The 25,787-nt window shown below is 32.0% G+C and overlaps 1 protein-coding gene across 2 annotated transcripts in view; it reads left to right on the top strand.

Annotated features, from left to right (window-relative positions):
• Window positions 1-19,776, top strand: part of LOC148619536 (SEC14-like protein 5) — a 34,069-nt gene extending 14,293 nt beyond the window's left edge. Inside the window, exons 7-16 of one of the 2 annotated variants that reach the window (XM_088579528.1) lie at window positions 771-960; window positions 3,020-3,108; window positions 3,874-3,944; window positions 5,197-5,503; window positions 7,924-8,061; window positions 9,066-9,317; window positions 9,968-10,113; window positions 11,336-11,440; window positions 11,801-11,823; window positions 14,145-19,776. In XM_088579528.1, the coding sequence (XP_088435654.1) occupies window positions 771-960; window positions 3,020-3,108; window positions 3,874-3,944; window positions 5,197-5,503; window positions 7,924-8,061; window positions 9,066-9,317; window positions 9,968-10,113; window positions 11,336-11,440; window positions 11,801-11,823; window positions 14,145-14,176 (1,353 nt within the window). In that variant the 3' untranslated portion in view covers window positions 14,177-19,776. The remainder of the gene's footprint in view (window positions 1-770; window positions 961-3,019; window positions 3,109-3,873; window positions 3,945-5,196; window positions 5,504-7,923; window positions 8,062-9,065; window positions 9,318-9,967; window positions 10,114-11,335; window positions 11,441-11,800; window positions 11,824-14,144) is intronic. The other variant, XM_088579529.1, reaches the window with a different exon arrangement.
• The last annotated feature ends 6,011 nt before the right edge of the window (window positions 19,777-25,787 follow it).

Genomic DNA, 25,787 nt, shown 5'->3' with positions numbered 1-25,787 from the left:
TTACTAGTCATAAGATGGCAATTAACACCTTTTTCTCAGACTTGTGGCTCTTCTGATTAACAAAACTTTATTGAAGTATGAAAAGACACAATAAATGGTGTTTTCTGCCAAGTTAAAAAGGCAGAAAGGCACGGTGCCCTACCATGCCCTTCTAAGTTGGGCTAACAAGACCACTAATGTGTGTCTGCATTAAAAGTTCAAACAATTACATCAAAACTGCATATGTTACTTTTGAAATATGTCACTTGAGACAAAAAGATTTTGAGTCCATCGATCTACTATGTAGGAGGTGACTTGTGCTCCTTCACTAGTAAACTTATCATTTTGTATCATTTTAATTAAAGGTATGGAATATCCATCGTGTTATTGTCTGTGATATAACTTGCTCGACATAGCCTTGGGCTTTTTGAGATTGAAAATGATCTTTTAATTTCTGAGAGATGAGAAGTTCAGGTTGGTTATTAGTCTGAAGAAAAAAAATTTATAGTGAGTGGTTAAATTATTTCTCCACTCTTTATGGTAAAATTAAGAATTTTACATGCTGGATTCAGCTGAATAGACTGAGGGAGAATCAGTTTTTCCTGTGAAATCAGTAAAAAATCTGAAAATGTAAAAAAGGCAGGAGCACTCTTTTAGAAATTTAATCAACGCCAGGTTGTTAAAAAGTCACATGCATTTTTAATCACTGGCTAAGAATGGGAGAAAAGGGGTTATGGTATGACAGGTTGTTGTGACAACCACTTACACTGTATTTCTTTAATTAACTTTAGATCCCAAAAGATGCCCACATACTGCGCTTTTTACGAGCCAGAGATTATAACATAGACAGAGCTCGAGAAATGCTTGTTCACTCTATGGCGTGGAGAAAACTACACAATATTGACCAGTTATTGGAATCCTACCAGGCCAGTGAAGTGTTAGATCAGTATTACAGTGGTGGATGGCATTACTGTGATAAAGGTAGTACACCTTATCAGATTTGTTTGGGAAGAGTGTGTTGTTAACATATCCAACTTACTGGTACTAGTATTCACATGTATGACATACGATGTTTGGGTAAATTGCTGAAACTGTTTTGTTGGATCTTTCTCATTACTTAGACATTTCCTTCAGGAATTCAAATTAGTAGTGGTCTGAGGGTCATGACCCTCAGTTTTGACCTAGAATGTTTAAAATTTCATTACCTTGGTCCTGAAACTTTTACTGTAATTCGTTAACACTTTATTGAGGGTTTTTTGTTATCCTGAGGGGACCATTGATTTAGAACTTCTAGGAAGTCTAGGACCTTCCACTCTTGAAAGTAAATTTGAACCCCTGCTCTTATTTGCAGTGGACTATGAATTACATTTATTCTGGGAAGTTCATATAAATATATATATGCAAGCTCAATTATGGAACAGTCCTGACTTAATAGAAAAATATTTCAATTCAATCCCATATCTGAAGCTTGACACTCGGGATAAAAATTTTCCCTTTCCCGCACTTTGTAAGATATCAGAATATAGACAAAAGTCACATGCTGTAAAATTTCAGAGAAAATACCAAATAGACAATGAAGTAAATGGCAAATGTATGAAAATACACTGAATGAGGGCACCTTTAGAATCTATTAAATATCATATTTCCAATACCATTTAGAGATTTTAGGAAAAAAATTGATTTGTTATATATAACATATGTGATAAAAGTAGACCATGTTCTTCTATTTACAATAAGGGTAAACATTTCCAAATTATACCTTACACGATAACTAATATTAACAGTATACTAAATATTGATATTTTTATGAAATTTCTCTGTTTAGATTTTTTCAATTTTGAAGTATTGGAATCAATTGTACTTGTATATGAAAAAACATCTTATATTACATGTACTCATTGTTCGAAGTCCAGGTATAAAATATAAATAAATGATTTAATAAATAAGGTAAACAGTATATGAATTTGACTCATTTTTAAACAACGGCAAAAATTTGATGGTGTAATAGAAAGTCAGTGTCATCATTGTCTGTAAACAATTGGTTTCCAGACTATAACTTGAAAATCTATGTAAATATTCAAAGGTTAGGATTGGTAGTGGTTAGAACCTATATTGTTTGGGAAATTGGAGCTGAAAGCAAGCATTTTATGCTTTCTGGCAAGAACTTTAGTATATGTGATGGGTCCCAATTTATTTGTATCAAAAGGTTTTATATCACTATAAGAATGCTTGGTTTGTTTTTTTTTTTTTTTTTGGGGGGGGGGGTTATAACACTAACAATGCAAGAACCAGGAGCAAAAACTTGTATTTTCTAAAACTCTATACATACATTACTTTAATTTCTTTGGGATTTAGTCTTGAATTATTCGGATTCATTGATATGTTAAATATGAAATGATTTTTTTTTCCAGTTGTTCCAAATAAGGGTCCAAACTTAATCTTTGAATTCCGATCTTTTAAATTCATATGTACAAAAATACTTCTTTATTTATTGTTTCATTATTTAAGCTCAGGATGGTGAATTTTGTCTCTATAGAAATAAAAAAAAAAATAGAGGGGAAATGCAAGCTAGTGAGGCCCTGCTAATTAGGACCTTCAAATAGGAGACTTAGCTTGTAAGTGTTAGGTCAATATAAAGTGGAAACCCTTTTAAAACTGTACATTTAGATTTTGGATGTTACTTCCTGTTTTCATGTTGGTCCAAAAGATCTAAGACTTCATTAATTTCATCAAATGTTGATGTCGAGAAGTTCTTGGATATGCTGAATCTTTGATATTGGACTATGATAGAAATATGTCTAATTTCAAATTGTTAAGTTCTTAAACCATATTTATTTTTGGCAGAAGCCTATGTTGTGTCAATCATTACAATTCTAGTTCAGTGTTAAACCAAGCTTGAATGAAAACATGCAGTTCAGATGTGCTCCAAATGTTCTTGGTTAGATTTTAGGACATATCAAGATGTTTCCCCATGGGGTATTTTAGTAATTTTTTTTCATATATCATAATTAATATTGTTTTTTTGTTTTTTGTTTTCTAGATGGCCGTCCTTTGTATGTCTTAAAGCTAGGACAAATGGATGTGAAAGGTCTGATTAGAAGTGTGGGTGAAGAGGCTGTTTTAAAACATGTAAGGTTTCATAAGAACGACATTTATGCTGTATTTAGTTAATTATCTCCTTGGCATTTTAGTCTTAAATAAGATTTTAGGCTTGGCTTAAGGACAGAGCTATTTGTACTCAAATGAAGATTTTATATAGAAGATGCATTACCATTTTGTCATGAGTGATATTTTGTCTTCTTCCACCCACTCAGCACCTGCAGATTATGCAAAATATATTTTTGATATGTTATTCTGAATGAAATACTTTGACCTTTTTCCCTATATGTTCAGCAGGAAAGTGTGAAAATTTCTGATGAACCGAATGATCATCTGTCGTTCTGTATTTTTCAGGTGATTTTGATGAAATTTTACAGGGAGGTTAGAAATCAAATGTATTAAGGAATATAATTACTGTCAGATCCTTGCAAAGTGATACATTTTTCATGTTCACAACCCCTCCTTTACTCTCAATTCTGGTGAAACTTTATAGGGAGTTAAGGTATCATTTGAAGATGTGCTTAAAGTAAGATAATTGTTGTCAGATCCCTGCAGACAGGTTAGATTCAACTTAATGTTTTTGTTTACATCTTGTTAGCAGAATTCCTTTTAAACTAGATTTTTGGTTGATGTGCATTAAGATGATTAAGAAAGAAAACTATTGTGAGATTCCTGTAAGGGGAAATAATCCAACTTAGATTATTACAAGTTTAAAAGTCATAAATGAAGCATTTTGGTATATATTTTTAGCTTTTTTACATTTTTTTTTGTTTGATCTGTTTTGATATGTTGTAGGTGTTGAGTGTAAACGAAGAAGGTTTAAAAAGATGTGATCAAGCAACACAGATCCATGGTTATCCTGTCTTGTAAGTGAATCAGGCCTAAAACTTCCTATCTTTCTGTCTACTAAAAAAAATCGTAGTCATATATTGGTATGGTGCTGTCATCATTGTCCAAAGACACTTGGTTTTCTTGCGAATAACTTTAGTTGTGGTTGACCAGCAGTTATAAAAATTTTATATGATTTTACTAGCCACTAAAGGAAAGTTTCAAATGTAGTTTGGAGTTATGGCCTCTGCTGTTTTAGAATAAGGGGCCAAAAATGGTAAAAATAGGTGTTTTATTAACCCATGTTTTTATTAAAACCCATGTAAAATGTTTTTCTTCAGATTTTGATAATCCTTTTTTTTTATTGTGTTCCTTTTTTAATTCTGGTAAACAATTGTGCACAGCAGATTTGATGTGTTTTGCACCATTTTAAGGTCAAAGGGGTCACACCACTAAAATATTCCACCTTTTTGTTTTCAGTTCAATTTATAAAAAAAAGTATTGGTGTTTCATGAAAATCCCTGCCTACCATTTTCAGTCAGATTTCAGATATCTCGTATGGCTTTCAAGTTATAAGGGGTCAGAGGGACCACATCCCAAAAAATTGACTATTTTATTTTTGGTCTGGTTTTGAAAATATTATTTGAATTTCAAATTTTGTGCAATATAGTGTTCAAACCAGTTGTTTTGTCCATAATGAATTGTAAGTCCCTTTGCTAATGTGTGTCAAAATAAACATTGTGTCCACACTTGCCCAAACTGTTCAGGGTTCGACCACTGTGGTTGTATCATGCTACATTCTGCAAAGCTTTTTATTTCTTTTTACATTAGTTGTAGACTGGGTAAAATATTCTGCTTAAATACAAGTATGAAAACTGTATACAAATAAAAGTATTAAATAAAATAGCATTATCTCCTCACCCATATTTTGAAAATGTAACTACAAACACTAAATTTGTTTAGGCCTCAAGAAGCAAAAATAAAACAGCATATTTTACATGTATATGCATATTGGGATGTTGACATTTGTAATTTTAGTTTGACTATGTAGCTATGATGTATCCAAATTTACCTGCCTCCCAAAATAAAATTCATTGTAGGGGAGTTAATTGAAATACTTTTTTTTATCAAGATTGTAAACTTGATATTTTAAACCATACTGTAACTTAAAATGAAGCAAATATGATAATCAGTGGTTATCCATGTTTAAAAATGCAGCATGCCAATTTAAATCTAAAAAGAATTTAACTTTTTTATTTAACTATCATCATATTGAATGCCATGTTGCAGAGGATGTACTTGTATTGTTGACTTGGAAGGACTGAGCATGAGACATGTATGGCGACCAGGGGTCCGAGCACTTCTGAGAATTATTGAAGTTGTTGAAGCAAACTATCCAGAGACAATGAATAGACTACTGATTGTTAGGGCTCCTCGCGTCTTCCCAGTTTTATGGACTCTAATCAGTCCATTTATAGATGAAAATACAAGACAGAAGTTCATGATTTATGGAGGAAAGGACTATCAGGGTCCTGGAGGGCTAATAGAATTTATTGATAAGAAGTATATTCCTGACTTCTTGGGCGGTGATTGTTATGTAAGTCATCATTTGTAAAATATCTGGTAAATATTGTCTCATTATATTGTTGTATGCTGTATAAATTTTTTTTCAATTTTTGCAATGATTTAAAATCTTTTTACATACATGTGGGTATCATATGAAGGTACATGCAGGTATTTTTTTGCTTTATGCTTGAGAAGCTTCTCCTGTCCTCACATTTTCACTGGGATATTTATATCCCTGTTCCAAAGGAGAGGGGGTATACTGTTTTACACTTGTCTATATTTCTGTGTGTCCGTAACAATTTTTTTCTGTCACAGTTTTCTTAGCAACTTCTCATCACAGCAGCTTGAAAATTAAACACACTCTTCCTGTATGTATCTGATATGGTGAGATTCATTTTCAGAAAATATTGACAACATCCTTTTTTTGAGGACTTTGTTTATTTTTAATTTTATGTATTTTAAAGTTGAAATTTTCTTCACACTTCTCTTAGTAACACTTATCACAGCCGCATGAAATTTTAACATATTCTTTCTGTGGGTTTTCTATTCAGTGGGATTCATTTTTGGCAAAAAATTGAAAGCAAGGTTATCAAAGATTTCTTGTTAAATTAGCAATTGTTAACTTCATAATCCAGAATGCCATTAATTACATGTCACCAGTACATACTAGAATTGGATTGATTAATTATGGCTCCGCCACTCAAATTGGCGGCCGCCCTTCTTCACACTTCTCTTAGTAACACTTATCACAGCCGCATGAAATTTTAACATATTCTTTCTGTGGGTTTTTTATTCAGTGGGATTCATTTTTGGCAAAAAATTGAAAGCAAGGTTATCAAAGATTTCTTGTTAAATTAGCAATTGTTAACTTCATAATCCAGAATGCCATTAATTACATGTCACCAGTACATACTAGAATTGGATTGATTAATTATGGCTCCGCCACTCAAATTGGCGGCCGCCTTCTTCACACTTCTCTTAGTAACACTTATCACAGCCGCATGAAATTTTAACATATTCTTTCTGTGGGTTTTCTATTCAGTGGGATTCATTTTTGGCAAAAAATTGAAAGCAAGGTTATCAAAGATTTCTTGTTAAATTAGCAATTGTTAACTTCATAATCCAGAATGCCATTAATTACATGTCACCAGTACATACTAGAATTGGATTGATTAATTATGGCTCCGCCACTCAAATTGGCGGCCGCCCTATAGTGGTAATACTGTCCTGTCCATTACAAATCGTGTCCGGGCTATAACTTTTTTGTCTTTCAATTTAGGCTTTTGATATTTTGCATATGAGTGGATCACTTAAAGACAATGTTTCGCATACCATGGATATTGACCTTGACCTTGAACTTTGACCTGAAGATCAAATTCCTTTTTATCAGTGATAAACTTGTGTCTGGGCTTAACTTTTTTTTCTTTCAAATATTTGACATGTGGGTAGTTCATGTAAAGACAGTGTATCGTGTACCATGGATATTGACCTATGACCTTAAACTTTGACCTCAATAAAATTCCTGGTTTTTTTTTCAGTGACAAACTTGTGTCCATGCTGTAACTTTTTGTCTTTTGATGTGGCTTTTTGAAATTTGGCTTGTAGGTAGGTCATGTAAAGATGATGTGTTATGTGTCATGGATTTGGGCCTATGACCTTGAACTTTGACCTCAAGGTCAGATTTCTGTTTAATATTCTTTTGTGACAAACTTGTGTCCAGGCTGTAACTTTTTTGTCTTTCACTGTGGGCTTTTGATATTGGGCATGTTGGTAGATCACATAAAGATGATATGTTTTGTACCATGGATAATGGCCTATGACCTTGAACTTTGACCCAAAGATCAAATCAAAAGATCAAAACTCGTGTCCAGGCTGTAACTTTTTTTTGTCTTTTAATGTGGGCTTATGATATTTTGCATGTGGGATAATCACCTAAAGATGATGTGTCATGTTCCGTGGATACTGGTTTATGATCTTGAACTTCGACCTCAAGGGCAAATTCCTTTGACAAACTCTTGTTCAAGCTGTAACTTTTTTTTTTCATTTGATGTGGGCTTTTGATATTTGACATGTGGGTTGATCACCTAAATAAAATTGGTATACAACAATGTATATGACTTAATTCCTATTGCAAGGTCCAAAGAGATGGATTCCATCTCAATGGTTTCTAGCTAATCATGATAACATTTGGAATTTAAGATGTTGAGTGCATTCTAAGATGCGCATATTATTTGTCCTGTTCTTTTAATTAGTCACATAGTTTGTGACTCGATATCTCATATTGATAAAAAAAAAAAAACCAACACAGTTAACTTATTAATTACAATGTGTGGATATGTTAGGAACATTTAGAATATCATGAATTTGTTTTTCTTTTTAGTTTCCTTCAGCAAAAAATGGGAGAATAATATTTTTGATGAAAAATTAGCTTTCAGTTTTGTTTATTTTCAGTGTGGAGTTCCAGATGGAGGATTAGTGCCAAAATCTCTGTATAAAGAGGAATACTCGGATAAGTCCCCGGAAGGGCCCCCACTCAGTATTAATAGTGAATATCAAACAAGTTATGTTGTTAGAGATTATCCTCATGAGGTAAGCTTGATATTTACATTACTCACACTTCTTGAAATCGGAAGAAAACTCAAACAAATAGAATATTGAAATCTACTCATCACCAAAGTTGAGTTCCTAAGGGTTTAATAAACTTACACCTATACAGTTTGAATGGTACTGTGAGAAATATTTGTTAATTGCAGTAATAGTGTTCATTTCTAAACAAATAATTACAGATGGGGCATGATAATGTTTATTAGATTTTTATCAGTTTTAGTGAGTTTCAAAATTAATAATCTTGAATATCGTTAAAAGTGTAATTGTCCTTAACTTACTTTCAAAATAAGGTGACTTTGTTAATTATAACTAAGATGCAATTGCAAGATGTTTAAGAGGATATAATACTGTGGAAAAAATATTGTTATACCCCCTGCTTAAATAGCCAGGAGTTAACAGTAATTATGCTGTCTGTACATCCATTCCTCTGTCACAAGTTTTGAGCTGCAACTTCTCTAAAACTGCTGAATTATATTCATTGAAACTGATTCTTTATCACATGATGCCATTGTGCACCTCCTGATTCTTAATGGTTTTCAGGGGTTTTCTATATGGTTTCTAGGGAGGGAAAGAGGGTTATCACCAAGACAGCTTTGCTCACAGTTTGTGTAGTATGTAAAGTTTTCTTGGTTAAGTCATACCAAAAATTTAAAGTCTTGCGAAAATGTGAATTTATCATTTAAATTGAATAAACTGGTTCCCCTTTTAAAATTGATGAGGTTACTTACCTGTAAACTAATGGAATTTCATCTTGGAAATGGTATTTTTGAATCAAATAGTACCTTCACAGCATATCTTTATGGAGTAGAAGTGGAATGTGACAACAACCCTACCTAAGTTGGGAAAAAACAGTTAGTCTAAGGCCTTAAATGAAAAGTGAAAAATTTACTTGTGTCTCTTTTACTGCTTCATGATAAGACAAATACACTGGTTATACTTAAGGTGTATATTTAAACGAATTATTGTTCACTTTCCTTCAATTTCAGGTATTAATAAATGTACCACAAAGAGGATCAGTAATTACATGGGATTTTGACATTCTGAAAGGAGATGTAACTTTTACAGTGATTCGATATAAATGTGGAACACTTCCGTCAGACCCATACCATCAGCATCATGTCCATGGTGGTGTTGGCGGTGTAGGGTCTGTTCAGTACATTGACAAGACAATGCAAGTTGGAAAAGATCTGACAATAGTTGAAGCACCATATATATGTAGGGATGGTGATAGTGTACAGGTTTGTCAGAAATCATACTGATTTTTTAATGACCCAGCTTTTAGACATTAGGGTATTAAGTTTACTGATGTCTGTTACTATTCATCTCTTCCCTGCCATTATTTTTAAATCATTATTGGTAAAATCTCAGCAGCCCTTCATGGAAATTATATGAAATTTGTTATGCAGCTTGATAGGTTGTATATGCTGTGTCTTTTTGGGTTTGTAAAGCACAAACTTTCTGTTCACCATTTTCATTTGTAAACTTCTTTGTAATGACTTATAAAATCATGTCTGATACTGTAAATGTACTAATTTTCACTATATTTGCGGTTAACAGAAAACTGCAAAAAAATTGTACACACGAAGTTTAATTTTAACACTATTTAACGCTAATTGTATGTTTCAAACTGGGAAAATTGATACCCGCAAATATGTTCACTTGAGAGGATCCATGAAATTTAGCAATCCTGAAAATTAATACATTAACAGTATACTCACAGCACTGTTCTCTGATTACCTCTAGTTTTAATTCAAATTATCAGTTCTGTTCCACTTTTTCCTCTTCAGTTGTTAAAAATAAATCCTTTTGAATCAGTTGAACTGTCTTTGCCTTATTTAAATCATAGGACCAAAATATTATATGATTGTTTTTTTTGTTTTTTTTTCAGGGTTCAATTGTTACTAATCAGGCTGGAAGTTACATACTTCAGTGGAAATATTTTGATTCCAGTAAAGCTGCTTTTGATTTCCCTCTGGCTACTCACAAATCAAAAGTCATGTACCATACAGATCTACTCAAATCAGAAGCATTCAGGTAATTCTAAATTTATCTGCACATTATGAGATTGTCTGACTTACTATGACTGCAGATTTGTACACAGTAGCAAATTTAAGTTTTATTAGTCATTTTTATAAGGTATTCTAGTCGGGATTTTTTTATACTTGTATTGACAACTAGTTAATTGACAGTTATTAACTTTTTTGCATTTTTAGCTCACCTTGCCAAAGGCCAAGTGAGCTATTGCCATCACTTGGCGTCTGTCATAGTCGTCGTCGTTGTTAACAATTCTACGAAATTCTTTTCCTCTGAAACTACTTGACTAATTAGAACCAAAATTGGTAGGAATGTTCCTTGGGGTATCCTGCATAGAACTGATTTGGGGATTTTTGATTTTATCAAAAAACATGGCCACCATTACTAAAAATAGAACGTATGGGTCAGACAGTAGTTTTTCACATATATCTCCTAAACTGTTAGGTTTAGCTAAATTCTGACACGAGTTAAAGTGTTCAGCATGATGAGATCTATCTTTGGTCTAATTTTTGTTTTAATCTATTAAGCCATGTTATTGCCCTTTTTCAACGATTTTTGCTATTTTTAATGTTATTTCTTTCAAAAATCTCCTCTGACACTACTTGACCAATTGAAACCAAACTTGGTATGAATGTTCCTTTGGGTAGATTGCATAGAATTGATATGGGGATTTTTGATTCATTGAAAAATATGGCCATCGTTACTAAAAAAAGAACATAGGGGTCAGACAATATTTTTTCGCATATATTTCCAAAACTGTTAGGTTTAGCCAAATTCTTTCTATAGCTGATCATTATTAGGACTACAAAAGTGTTCTGGGATAGTTGTCAGATGTTATTGCCCTTTAAAGGGGAAAAATTACTTTTTTTAACAGTTTTCAGTCAATATCTTGAAAACTATGATAGATTAAAAGAAACTTTCAATTGTTGAAAAGATCATATGATAAGTCCTACTAAAGACTTCTTGAGTCAAAATTGTTGGACAACTTCTTGTTAAATTTATTGTCTTTGAAAGGCAAAATTCAAGCAGGTGAGCGATTCAGTCTCCTGGGAGCCTCTTGTTGTGAGGTGTTATATATGTCATTTTAAATAGACGTTTATCTGTTAGTTTTCCTTGAGAGAACAGTTTTGTGCTTTGACTAAACAAAAACTACACAAATATATAAAAAGGAGTACCTGAAATGGAGTACATATTTATATCAGGACTTGTTTTGTTTATCCAGAGGGTCTATGTCCAGTTTACAGTCCTGCCAAAGTGGATTTTCATCACTTAGCTTGAGTACTTCACAAAGTACTGGCAGTTTACCAGGAAGCCACAATCCTAACAGGTAATCTCAGAGAATGAACTTAAACTATGAGGAAAATAATTTATATTTATTATGTTACGTAAGAACTGCAGTTCTTGTAAAAAAGGGGAAGATGTTCAAATGATCACAAATTTTAAAATGGCATCAGTACATTTAATTGTTCGTTGCTTGACTTTTGGTGGATGACACTCTCATTTGCAATTATACCACATCCATTTTTATACAAGTTTTAGTGACACTTGCTAATTGGTACATTTTTTTTAACACTTAGCTTTAAAGAATAAATGAAATATGTTGCCAGAAATAGCTTCTTTTGTAAAACTCACAAGGAAAAAAAAACATTTTATGAATGTTCAAGTAGATGTTGACCTTTCATTGCAGACCATTTGCCACTAGTTCTGAAGGTAAACAACCAACACCAGCATTTTGACAAATTACCCTCCTATCATCACATTAAACCTGTAACTTAATTGTTACCACTTCATTCCTGATGTCACAATTCTACTCAAGTTTCTACGCAGATCAAAATGTTTATCAGACTTACAATTACAATTAATGTTCTTATCATTAAAATATGCTGATTCTATTGGATGACTTTACTTGTGATGATTCATGATCCAATGAAACATATCTGCCAGCTATTTATATAGGCAACACAATTAAGTAGACTTTATAATTGATCACTTTGTATTACCTATTTGTTATGTATATCTAAAATATAATAGAAATAAAATAAATTAAAAAAGAAAGAAAACATATGAAATATAATGTTTCATTTATTATGGTACATTGGTGTGTAAAAGCATTGACTGGTTGTACATTTTGGACATTAAGTGCTTATGTTCATCTTTGGAAAATATGCTATGGTCAATAAAACATTCTCATTCATATTCTTTGAAGAAAGGATATATTTTTATATGTCAACCTCACCATGCATGTGTGATTGGCAACTTGTTAGAACTTTCCAGTTACCTAATCTGTACTTCTTTGCACATTTTACAAAGGAGTTCAGTTTTTCTAAAGGTTGAATATTAATCAATGTTCATGTATATGATAGCTTTTTGTAACTATAATGGCTGAGTGCCTTTCATCTCAATTCAAATACTTACATACTTTGCAAGTATTATTGTTTTTAGTGTGTCATTTAAACCAATAAACCAACAAATGATTTTTTTAAAGTAACCCAAATTTTCTTTTGTAAATATTGATGGACGAAAAAAATCTACAAGTTCTTTCAAAGTATGGCTATATAAAATCAATTAATTTTCCTCAGTAGTACTTCTGTATAAAAGTCAATTATCTTCCCTTAGAATAAAATACAAAATTGTGATTTGTACCACTGTAAGGACTTTTAATTAAGAAAGAAGGAGGGTGCTTTGGGGCTCCGGGTCACAGATTAGTGCTGTCTTCTATAGGTTCTTCTCTCTTCAATGGGACTAGCTTATGTTGCTATGGTGATTGGAAATTTGGGAGCAAAATGAAATATTAACATCTCACTATTTCTGAAGTTGAATAAATATTTGAACGTGTTCAGTTCACTACAATGATCTACTAACTATGTAATTTCTGCACTGATATACACTTGAAATCTGTAGTGTGTTAGAATATACTGTTACTATGTTATATTTTGCAGCAATAGAAAACCCATGATACTGATTTTGTACATGAAACATTGATGCTTTATTATCTTGTTATGCGAAGAGTATGACTTTTATGATAAAACTTTCAAATATGGTCTCCTGTTTGAACAATTCTTACCCAATGCCAAATGTTATGTGAACCTATATTGAAATGTGCAGCTGTGAACATTCTTTTTCTGTAACAGGAAAAAACTTGCATTTATATGCCTATCTTGTGTATGGTATTCCACTATTAAATTATCTGTTAGTCCATTTACATGTCATAAAACCCCCAAAACACTTCAGAGATTTAATAACGTCATAATATAATTTTTACGAGTTGTGGGATGCTAATTGTCAAAGCAGGATAAATTATTTTCTACCCAAAATATTGAGAAATATGAAACAGATACCAGTAGTTGATCAAGGTATTAACTTGAGTTTTCTAATAGTAAGATACCCTCCGAAGATCTTACACATTTTAATATAAGGTTTTGACAATTCAGAACAATTTATAGATAATTTAATCAACAATGATTGACTTTTTCTGCCTTGTCAAAAAAAAAATTGGTGTATTTTAAATGGAACATTCCAATCTCCTGCACATACGGTATATTCACTAGCTCAAAGCTTAACTTCTCAGCCTCACTCAATGCTAAACCCCACCCCTTAATGCAAAATAGTCCAGTACACCAGAAACAGCTTCACTTATTTGTAGTGAGAAGTGCTCATGCCCTATGAATATTTTCACATCATGTTTAGCAAGGCCTATAGTCTAGTGAAGTGTTGTGTAGTATATCAGAAAGCGGTTTTAAAAGTTTGAATCCTGATAAATACATAGGTTATTTCATTCTTACTGATTATTGGTATTTGGAACTGTTTTTGTGATAGTTTGCTTTTACAAAAAAAAAAAATTTTACTGATTTCATCCCAATGGCCAATAATAATGAACATTTAGGATTCTGCAATATCAGGAATTATTTCTGAAACTAAATCATCCTTACAATTTTCTTTTATCAAGAATACATAGGTTCATTAACCCAATAAACTATACAAAACTTGATATAATTTTATTGTAATTTCAAATACTTTAAAAAATTTTTCAGACTTAGAAGATAACGAAGAGTACAGAATTTAGGGTTTAAAAAAAGACAAATATCCAGATGACTGTGATTGAGGATTCTGAATCATACTTCTATGTGACTGTGATCACCCATAGCAACAAGAAGCTTCCATATCAACAGTTAGAGGACCAAGGAAATGTGATAAATATCATTATTTAATATTTTTTTATTGTTACTGATGCAATATCAATGCAGTGTGTACTGGCCTGGGTTTCTAATTGAGATTGTCCTCAAATCCTTGAGTGTTTCCTCACATCTTCAATTAATATCAAGTGATTTGATTAGTCAAATTTGAGTTGATGAAGGATTTGAGGAGAAGCTACATTTGAGATTCTTTATGAAACCTGGCCCTTGTATGTATAAATCCCATGTAATTGTTTGAGGACGATATTGGTTTTCACATGAAATGCCAAAATTTATCAAACTTTTACTCACGAAGCATAGAAAATAAAGGAAAGTCAAGATCATCACATATTTCAAGGAATTCAGTACTCTGAATCCTACATTCTTAGCAAGCATTTTATTTTCTTATTTCAATAGACTAGAAATATAGAATATTAGTCCTCATGAATTATTGATGTATCACTAGTTAAATTTACAACACTTTTACTTGTTATTTGTTAAAAAATAAATTGTCTTAAACTTGTATCTGAACTCACAAAACATTTTACTTCTATAGTAAATCAAGGAGAGTCATATCTTTGCTGACAATCAATGACATGAATGACATGAATGACACTGTTTAATATAATATACCAGGACAGAGTTTTTACTTCAAGTTATCATACCTTTTATGAAATACAATAGAAAAGATAAATTAGTGTCTGCTATATTTTTTATTTTGGTTAAATGATTATTGGTCTAGTTATATATTTTGAACTTTGGCCACTCCTAGTTCATTTCTACTTGCCCCTTTACAAAAATGGGCTCCCTTTTTTTGAAACTTGAAGCTCATGTCCATTTGATTCCAACAAAACAGATGCAGTTATAAATAAGAAGTAAGCAAATTTGTCGTCATGAGCTTTTCTCTGTCCGTTTTTTGATGGACAAAATCGAAAACAGAAAAGATTTTTTTTAAATCTCTCACAGCCACTGTTTTACCTGCTGAAGATAAATTAGAATAATTGATTTGAAGTGACTTTTGAATTTTAATCTAGAGATGAGTGAAATATGTCCCATCTCTCTGCAGTTCTAACATCTTTTAGTCTATTGTTGTTATTACATCAGGGAAATTTGGAAGTTTATATTTATTGTTATAGTGTTAAATAAATTATGACATTTTTCATCAGGTCATAAATGCATAATCTCAAATATCCATGTACTAAATATAAATACATCAGGATGTCGATAACATATATTAAAATTTTCGTAGGGTTACCATTCATGGTTTACTTGGGAATTTTTTCTGGTGTTCCAATACACATTAATACTTTCATGATAGATAATTATACTCATACGATATACAAAATGTACTAGTATATAACAACAGATAGAACTTATCATGAGTGTTATGGAGAGTATCATATCAAAAAATAGAGTTAGTTTTCTGTTAATTTAGTGGACTGCATTTTGGATTATTTTTTAAATGTTAGAGACATGATGTATATCATACTGTACAATTATTGTAGTAAAATTTAAATAATACTGAGCCATTTCTGGAATGTTATGATAAATCAGATGGTGCCATATCTCATTTACTAATTATCTATTAGGAACAAGACCATTTCTGGCTATTTTTGGATCACTTTAAAATATCAAAATAATTACAACTAATTTGAGAAATTTTTGCCCATTGTTATAAAAAGAGAGTTGTCTTCCTTTCTTTAAATATATTCATGAATTGCATGAAGTACATATCTTCACGAATGATTGACATTTTTTTTCTCGAATTATCATAGATACTGAATAAATCATTCTTGTCATGTATCTTTTTTTACCATGGCATGCTTTTTTTTTTAAGGGAAAACAATTGAATATGATTTTTTATGTCTTAGTCTGTTGTTCATTACTTGCCTGTCAATCTTATATGAATACAATGATGAAATTGTTGAAAATGAGTGATTGTTTTATGTCATATGGAAAACAATGTATTTATATATGCATTTTATCATAGAAAGTACATGTTGTCAAAAACCATTCAGGTCCCTAGTGGTTCATAATTGTAAGCCAAAATCGTTAAGTAGCTATATTAAGTTATAGTTTTATAGAGTGTGTACATGTAATTTGAATGTGAATGATTAATTTTATGTTAGATGTGTTTACTCCGATTTGCCAAAGCAAGTTCTGAAAATAAATGATTTGAGAGTTTGAATAAAAGATAGACATGTAAGGACAGATAAAAAAAAACTCATGGTGTACCAGTTTGTATTGCTATAACAAAAAGTACCCTTTGTACTTCATGGGGAATTACAAAGAAAATTAAATGCCTCCCTACTTTGTTGCCTTTTTATATAAACCAAGAATTTATCTTTGTATGGCCTATCAATTATCAACAAAGAAATTAATATGTATGGTAAAATTGAAATATGTCTGTACTGATGTAAAGTTAAACGATTAATCAGTCATGATTTACAGAGCCAAAATTTAACCAGGGGTAAATATGAGGAAATACTATATTGTTGCCCAGACCATATTTTGGAGACTGGTAATTTTATTATATTGAACTTAAATGTGCGTATTTTAATGTTTCTGTTTTTTTTACCATGTCTATATTGATGTATACTAACATATGAAAAAAACAAAAAAGTTTACAAACGAAAAAATTGTCTTGTAGACTATTAACACTGTTCTTTATTTCTGCTAATATCATTGAATGATTGGATGTAGGTTTTACAGTCCTTTTTTGATAGAAAGTCAATTTCATTTAGTTTCATTTGAAATTTTCATAATTTTCTATGGATATCAGTATTATTCTTTTAAAAAAAGTTGAAAGTGTATTTACCCAAGCTTACAAGTGCTCAGTGTAAGTGCTGTAGACATAAAAATTTATTCCTACTATTGCTAGCAGAAAAGAATAATGAGATTTTACTGATGGTATTCACAACTGTGTATTTAATGTAATTTAATATATATTTATTCAGGGTAATGTTAATATATATAATAATGGAAGAGTTTATTGTGTAAGAAAATTTTATTTTTAGTTTAAATGAGAGTCCCCTATACATGTGCTTTATTTAGTAAATGAGGTGTCACATGACAATCCATTTATTTAATTGTTCTTTCAGTGTAATGGAATCAGTGTGGGTGTTCATATTTCACCTGTTGTGATCTATGATGATAATATGATGTTGAAAACTGGGCAAAAAATTGATAAGCAAAAAAAAATTGGAACTAGTATCCTGCTCTTTATACAGGTGTGTCAGAAATTGTATGGTAAAATACTGTCCCTCCTCCACATGTAACTCAAGAATAGTTGATAAGAATTTTGATAAGTTATTGGTACAATATTGATTTTGTTCCTTTTTTTTTTTGAAAATTTTCATTTGTGTCTCTTCTATTGTTTCATGATAATGGAACTGGAAAATAATAGATGGGGTCTTTTGATGTGTTTTCATGCAGTTGTTTTTTTTTTCTTCCAGTTATTCTTTTAAACTAATGGTTTATAAATTGTGTAATAATGATGAACCTTTTATTCTGTTTGATGATGAAGGTTAATTTTAATATGTGCCATTTTCATCATGAAGCCAGTATCAAGTGCAATGTAGAAATAAATCATGCATTTATAAATGTTCTATGGAGACATTAAGACCAGGTTAGGTAAATTCTCATCCTTAATCTCCTCTGAATACTGTGGATTGTTGGATTCCAAAGAATTTTTTTTTTCATTTAATGGTACTTTCTAATGAATATTTACTTTCTTTGGAAAAAAATAAGAATTAAATCTACCTGATCACAGTTATTTGTTTAACGAATAGATTGATGAGAACTTGTGCACAGTGAAACATGTCTTTACTGAAATTGACAATAGAATAATACTTTGATACTGACAATATCAAGATAAAAAGAAACAATTATTCTGTTTATTGGTTAGCAAATTTTGCTACATATCGTATGTATTTTTATTCATTTTAATAAACTTTTATTTTTTTTTTTTACCTCTTTTGGTGTGCACAGTCTACCATTGAATCATAACTACAATCTGTTGGCACACGACATCATTTTCATTAAAAACTTTTTTTTAAAAGATGACTGTCACAATCACTCCCAATTTTTTTATGGAAGATAGAGAATATCTAGTAAGATCAAAGGAAAAATATACAGATTACAAGTAAACCAGTACAACGCCTAAACAAACTATAGAGTCAATTTCTTTTCCAGCTCATTTTAAACCTGTGTAAATCATACAACAACAGAAACTGAACAAAATCTTCATTCAAAAAGATGTCTAGTGAAGGCAGGTTCTACCTGTTAAAAGTTTATGAATGTTTAACCTTCCTACTTTAGGGGGAGACTACCACAGAATCAATGAAAAATTTAGATTCTCCAACATAAAAATATAAGATTTGTGGGAGGTTCTTGGTTGATATTACCAAATTTATGTGAAAAATACTGAATAATGGAACTTTTACATTAAAATATTGCTTTTATTTAAAAATCTCCCTCTTGAGACAATGGCATATTGGGGAGAATCTCCCACATGAATTGTTCCAAAGGTTAATTGGGCTTTGTGGAATTCATAATTATCTATTTTAGATAATATGTTGAAGCCTATAGGAATAGAAGGTTCCTGAAAATGTCATGATTTTCTCTGGATTTTTTTAATTCTTTTATTTGTATAGCACCTGTCAGCCTGTTAATGTCTTTGTTCATTAGTTTATTTTTGCAAATCAGTTGATATTCTTGAAGTGTTTCATCATTCAAGTCATTTTATATATCTATTAAATTGGAACCTACGTAGATTTGCTACAAGTCCCTCTCTTTATATTAAAGAATATATGAAAAAGTTTATTGATTGCATGTATCCCTCTGATAGCAAATCTACTAATTATTAAGGGAGAGAGGCATTAGTAGTGGTGTTATCAGAGAGGTTAATGATATAGATTTTCTGTGTCATATATATATATATATATATAATAATAATAATAATAAAGAGGGACTTGTAGCAAGTCTAGAACCTACTTAGTTATTGAAGATTATTTCAGGGTTACCAGAATAGTATTTTTATTAAGTTTTATGATTTTTTTTCTCACATCAATAAAAGCAAAAAAAAAACATATATATTGAAACATAACAAATGCACCAGCCTATAACCTTAAAACAAAATAGTAAATACTTTCAGAGATCACCAAAAGGTCTTCAATAAGTGTAGAATCACCCTTAAGTAAGCTCTGAAAGGCATGAACAATTAAAGTAAAAGTTATATTCAGTTTGAATAAAATCAGCAATGAAAGTAAAGTAATTACAAAGACAATGTGTTTATCAGTTTTTTTTTCTGTGATTCTGTAGCATGGAGGATATTTTAAAGTTTTGTAGTGTTTTTATTGTTGATATTGTTGATATTGACATATCTCATAAACATGAATATACAGTCACATTAATGTCAGTAAATTTTGTTGATTTGTTGACAATTGTTATTTATTGACCATAGACGTAAATAAAATCATTTTTAAAGATACATGTATCGTTATGTATTTGTTATCCTCTTGACTAGGGATAGTAATGTGTCCCCATCTCATCTGAAAAGTTATGACTCAACATTGAAGTAATGACAAGAATAACATCCTTCGGTGGATTTTCTTAAACTTGGCATATGATGTTCATTGTCATTGGTCAAGACTGATATATCCATAGGATTCCAAGTGTGTCTCATCTACACACATCAAACCAAACATTAATAAACCATCAGTTTATTAAGGCAATAACTTCAATGGACGGGTTCTCGGTAGCCTAAAAAATTGAAATGATGACTAATCTTAGGTAGCAGTACCATAGCTTAGAATGGTTCAAGAACTACCGTCAAATAGCATATAAGATAAGAGATGAACACCCATTACACAGAAGCAGATAAAATGCTATCTCAAGTGAATGGAAAATTTTCACGAGAGAATAAGCGAAATAATTATCTCAAGTTTATTTGAAAAGATGAGAAGATCAACGCTTATTCATTTCTGGCGAGATAAGTTACAATGGAGGTGATGTTTGCATGTTATAATGGTTCAGTGTACTACATCGGTAATACTTCATTGTAATGCTGTGTTATACAGAGCTTATTTGCCATTCGTTTGTATTTTTGCCAGTTGAGTAGAGTAACCGAGTCGATTTTTTATTTGCTTTTGGTATCATAAATATGCATTTTCTTTGTGGTGTTTTCAATGAATAGCTCCAGAAACTGGCAAAAATACCATCTTTAAACAGATTAGGCACCGATCATTTTATTAGCTAATAAGGCTGGGATCTTTTTTTTTTTTTTTTTTGGAAAAAATGTAAATGTTCCAAATTTTTGAGACAATTTTTTTACTCACATATTGAAAAAAATTAAAATAATTATTATTTTTCCCATTACTTAACACGGCAGATTTTCAAATAAAAATATTTATCTCGGTTGTTCTTGAAGTCAAAACCAAATTTTGCGCTTGAGCGAAAAAAAAAACTTGTCCGACATCAAATCCCATGCAGCCCCACCTAATTTCACGATAGAAATGGCCGGTGTATTAGCGAATAAAGGTTGTCAGAATCATCTGCGCCCAAAGTGCCTGTGGAAGGAATAACTAACGTTTGACAATTTCATCTATTTATCACTAAAGTACCATGAATTAACTAAATAGGATAGTAACCATCGAGCTCTTGTGATCCGATTTATAACAATTCATCAGTACATGACAATAGTTAACGAAAATACATCTTTATCTATATCATTTGTTTTGTCAAAACGAACATATGGCTATGGTATTTGGCTTATATCATATATTTAGATTGAAATATAACATTTTGTATATGCATTATAAGTGTTTGTTTCAACTCTATATCGTCTACCCTACATCGCATACCCTATATCACACCTCTACACCTATATCGTCTACCCTATATCACACCTGTAGACCTTTATCGTCTACCCTACATCGCATACCCTATATCACACCTCTACACCTATATCGTCTACCCTACATCGCATACCCTATATCACACCTGTAGACCTATATCGTCTACTCTACATCGCATACCCTATATCACACCTGTAGACCTATATCGTAGACCTATATCGTCTACCCTACATCGCATACCCTATATCACACATGTAGACCTATATCGTCCACCTTATATCACACCTGTAGACCTATATCGTCTACCCTACATCGCATACCCTAAATCACACCTGTAGACCTATATCGTATACCCTATAATACCCTATATCACACCCCTAGACCTATAACCCTATATCGTCTACCCTATATCGCATACCCTATATCACACCTGTAGACCTATATCGTATACCCTACATCGCATACCCTATATCACACCTGTAGACCTATATCGTCTACCCTACATCGCATACCCTATATCACACCTGTAGACCTATATCGTCTACCCTACATCGCATACCCTATATCACACCTGTAGACCTATATCGTATACCCTATAATACCCTATATTACACCCCTAGACCTATAACGCATACCTTACATCGCACCCTTTCTCAGTACAGTATGGTTAAAACATATGATATAATGAATATGACAAGTTAAAATCTGTATCACATGCTGTATCAACGCTCGTCCTATATATCACCAAACGAGAATGGCAACCATCAACATGGTGTAGAAAATATGAAAGCCTAATCATCATTCATCGAAAGGAATCATGTGAGTGAAAGAATTATCGTTACAAGATTTATGTCAAAGATACAAAAAGTAAGTCATTCAGTGCTACGTTTCTACCCACGTAGCAGAGGAAGAAGACTAAATTGAACAACACTTGGTACATCTTGATTGTGATGGGTGACAAGAATGCCAAGTTTGAAGAGACAACACAGGGAGAGAACACATCACGGGAAAGGAATAAATTGGTAACACCGACGAAAATGAATAACTCAGAATACAGATTATCGTCCCCAGAACGATCTGATCATAGGAGGTTCAACATTTCTACTCCCTTACAAGGATATATACAAAACTGGTACTCCAGAAATTGGAAACTGGAAACCATAAACCACATTACAGTCGCCCGGAGTTGGGGAAAGAGCATGACAGACGTTAGAGCTTATCGTGGCGCTGATATAGCATCCGATCTTCAACTTATGGTGGTTAAATTTAAGATCAAGATAGCCAGGGCATCTAGACACGGTCAGATTAGAAGGCGAAAGTATAACATATGGAAGAGTCGTTATAACAACATAGCGAACTCGTTTAAACGACTTAGCATCTCATTATAACGACGTAGCTAACTCGTTTAAACAACTTAGTATTCTGTTTTAACGACATAGCTAGCAACGCCAGTTATGTCGTTATAACGATATACTAAATCGTTTAAACGAGATACAAAGTCGTTCAAACGAGATAGCTATGTTGTTATAACGAGATACTTAGTCGTTTAAACGAGCGGGATGCTAAGTCGTTTAAACGAGTTAGCTATGTTGATAAAACGAGATATTAAGTCGTTTAAACAAGTTAATTATGTTCTTTAAACAAGATAGTAAGTCGTTTAAACGAGATACTAAGTCGTTATTACGAGATCCTAAGTCATTATAACGACTTGAAAATAAGTGAACACCTGGCACTAATGGGCTTCCGTATAAAATAGATCTATCCCATGAAAATATTCTTTATATTCACCGAAATTTTGTTTAGCAAAAATATTGTATCAGCATATCATGCAGTTTACCTTCTGGAAATTTAAGTTGAAGAATTTAGATTTAACTTACCAGAAGTCATAACAAATGTTTGACAAAATGTGTGTGTGTCTTTTTTTTTTGTAACTAGTCTTGCCAGGATAGTTAAAGTCTACTTAAAATAAATTGACACATGTAAGTAAAAAAACATATCGACAACTTTATGAGTTGCATATTTAATTTTTATCCTTTTTTTCCAGATGAAAAAAGAAATACTAATCTAGTTATGAACATAATGTACAGCGGGCGACTGCCAAAACTTGCCATTTATTTTGTCAACAGCTTGTTAAAAGCCCCCTCAAAATATTCCTGTTCCCTGTAGTGGCATGTAAAAGCTTTTTTGTTTGACCGCATTGCAGCCAATAAGACAAAAATTTGGAAGTAGAAAGTTACCAACAAATTATGAAGCGTAAATCGTAGTTTGAATGATGAGAAACTTGAACTTTGGGTTAGCATATTTCGAAACTCGTCGAGCGATTGTGAGGTTCGCAAAAGTATCCGTTTTTATTTTTTATTTTGTTTTGTTTTGTTTTGTTTGTTTGTTTGTTTTTTTAATGCAATAGATTAAGTCATGGTTTGTTTCTCACAACCTTACAAAAGGTTATCATTATACACAAAATCAAAAGTACTCACCTTAACATGTGTTTTACCACCCGATGTTTACAACATCTAACTTCTGCAATTTCTCAAAATTTATTTTTTTTTACCTTTTTACCTTTTTTAACTGTTTAACGTTAAATGCGCCAAGAATGTCGTCCTGGTGCTAATGGTAAAAATGTTTTCTATACTTCGAGGATGCATTTTCCTGTCAATCTTTGTGAATGGAATATTTTCAAAATCAATGAAAAATGTATCCATGGATGGAAGCAAGATTGTTACCCTTGACATTCTAGACGAGCTGAGTAAAAATATGACAGATATGATAGCAGGAATGGCTACAAAACGTGAGTCCCTTTTGTCTCTAAATAAGTGCCTACAAGGCAAGAAAAGCTCAACTTGTTAGCAAACGTTTGCAATTATGTATTGTATGCAGTATCTCAAGTACATGTAACCTTATAAGCCAAAGATTTCCGTCAAAATCTTAGTCTAAGTTTTTTTGTTTTATTTCTTTCTTTCTTTTTTGTTTTATTTTGTTATTTATTTATTTATTTATTTATTTCTGTTTTCATCGAAAAATTTGGGTCAAAGTACAAATTTTGTTTCAAACAATTTCCACACATTTGAGACCACAAACACATGATGTCTAAAAAAAAAATTAAAAATACCAAGTGTTGGTTTGTATTTTTTTAATTGGTATGATTGAAACAAATCACATAGAAAGGATTGACAACTTAAAACAAGAACTATCTCAAAAAAAGATAGCCGATTAGTAAATTTGTTCTTCTACTTATAAATTTCTACATTTCACTCAAAAAATTACACATGGCGCGCAAATTTAATTTCCGATACAGTTTTTCGAACGCCAACTAAGTTATCAGTATTTGGCCAATCGGGTAACATAATTTAGATCAGGTAACTTGCGTTTCCAAGGAAGAGCGTCTTTAAGGTCAAAGGATAAAAAGCGAAACTATACCGACTACGTTGGAAAAATGGAAATAACTTTTGTATTTGTCCACAGTTAAGTTCGTCTAAGAGAACCTCCGTGTTATCAGCTGACATCATAAAGAATTAAACCGATTAAATGTTTGGGATAAAATGCTCAGTCGACCACGTCATGTAATCTGTCGAAGTCTCACATTCAAAGTCCATAAATTTTTTTTTAGTTTTTTTTCCTGGGAATGGGACTATATACGTTCAAAATTTCGTCAACTAGCAGCATATTACAGAAAGATTAGTCAAGGGAACCAATATTCGATCGGAAATTAAACGAGCATAATCCAAGGATAAAGAACAGACAGGAAGAACAGACACACACAACAGAGAACATCCTTGGATTAAGTTATTTTTGCCTGGTTTCCTTGATCTCCCTCTTCTTTCTTTACGATGGTCTCATATGTATGTTCCAAAAATAATCTAGGGTAGCGCCTACATTTTTACCAATTTCCTTCATTTTTGTTGAATGGTTATTAACAATATAATCTTGGATCGGTCTGGGGCCACTTTTTCTGAGTTATACTCTAACTACATATTGTTAACCGTTAGCCACATACATTTCAAAATTATATACATATATAGACTCCGTTTTTTTTTCGACGCAGAGATGGCCCAAACTGATACAGTCTACAACAAAAACTCGATTGTCAAGTTCAGCCGCGCTATGTATAACGAAGGATGTCATTTTAATCCCGGAGACAGCATTTTCATCGCATCTAAATCTGGACTATACTTGTTTTCATGGGAAGTTCAGTGTCATAAAGGAAAAGCGAGGTATACAGAACTTAAAGTAGACAATATCACGACGCAAAGGCAGTTTTCCCAACTTGGAGGCACTGGGGATTTCTTTGCTACAACTCGTAACATTTGTCGTATTTCTAAAGGCAGCCACGTTTGGATTGAAACTGGAAACATTTTCAGTGAAAACTTTTTTGGCTACGAAAAGGGTACGAAGACGACAAGTTCTTTCATGGGCGCACTTTTGTACAAGGAATAAATTCTATAAACAAAGCTGAAATTTCTAAAAAATAAAAACGCCATTTTCAAGCTTTCCAGGGTAACACTAATCATTTTCTACCAAGAACTGAATTGCGACCTTCTTCTTAACTTGCGGATCATTGTGGTATATCAATCAGCATAATGAGAACAGATTTGTTCACCGCGTCAGTTTTCCATTCCTCTGTCGTCTACCGAACTCCGTTTTTATC

Source organism: Perna viridis, chromosome 4 (assembly GCF_037379345.1).
Source record: "Perna viridis isolate PV_CMFRI_1.1 ecotype Kerala chromosome 4, ASM3737934v1, whole genome shotgun sequence".
NCBI lineage: Eukaryota > Metazoa > Mollusca > Bivalvia > Mytilida > Mytilidae > Perna > Perna viridis.
This window is presented reverse-complemented; position numbering and strand designations above follow the sequence as displayed.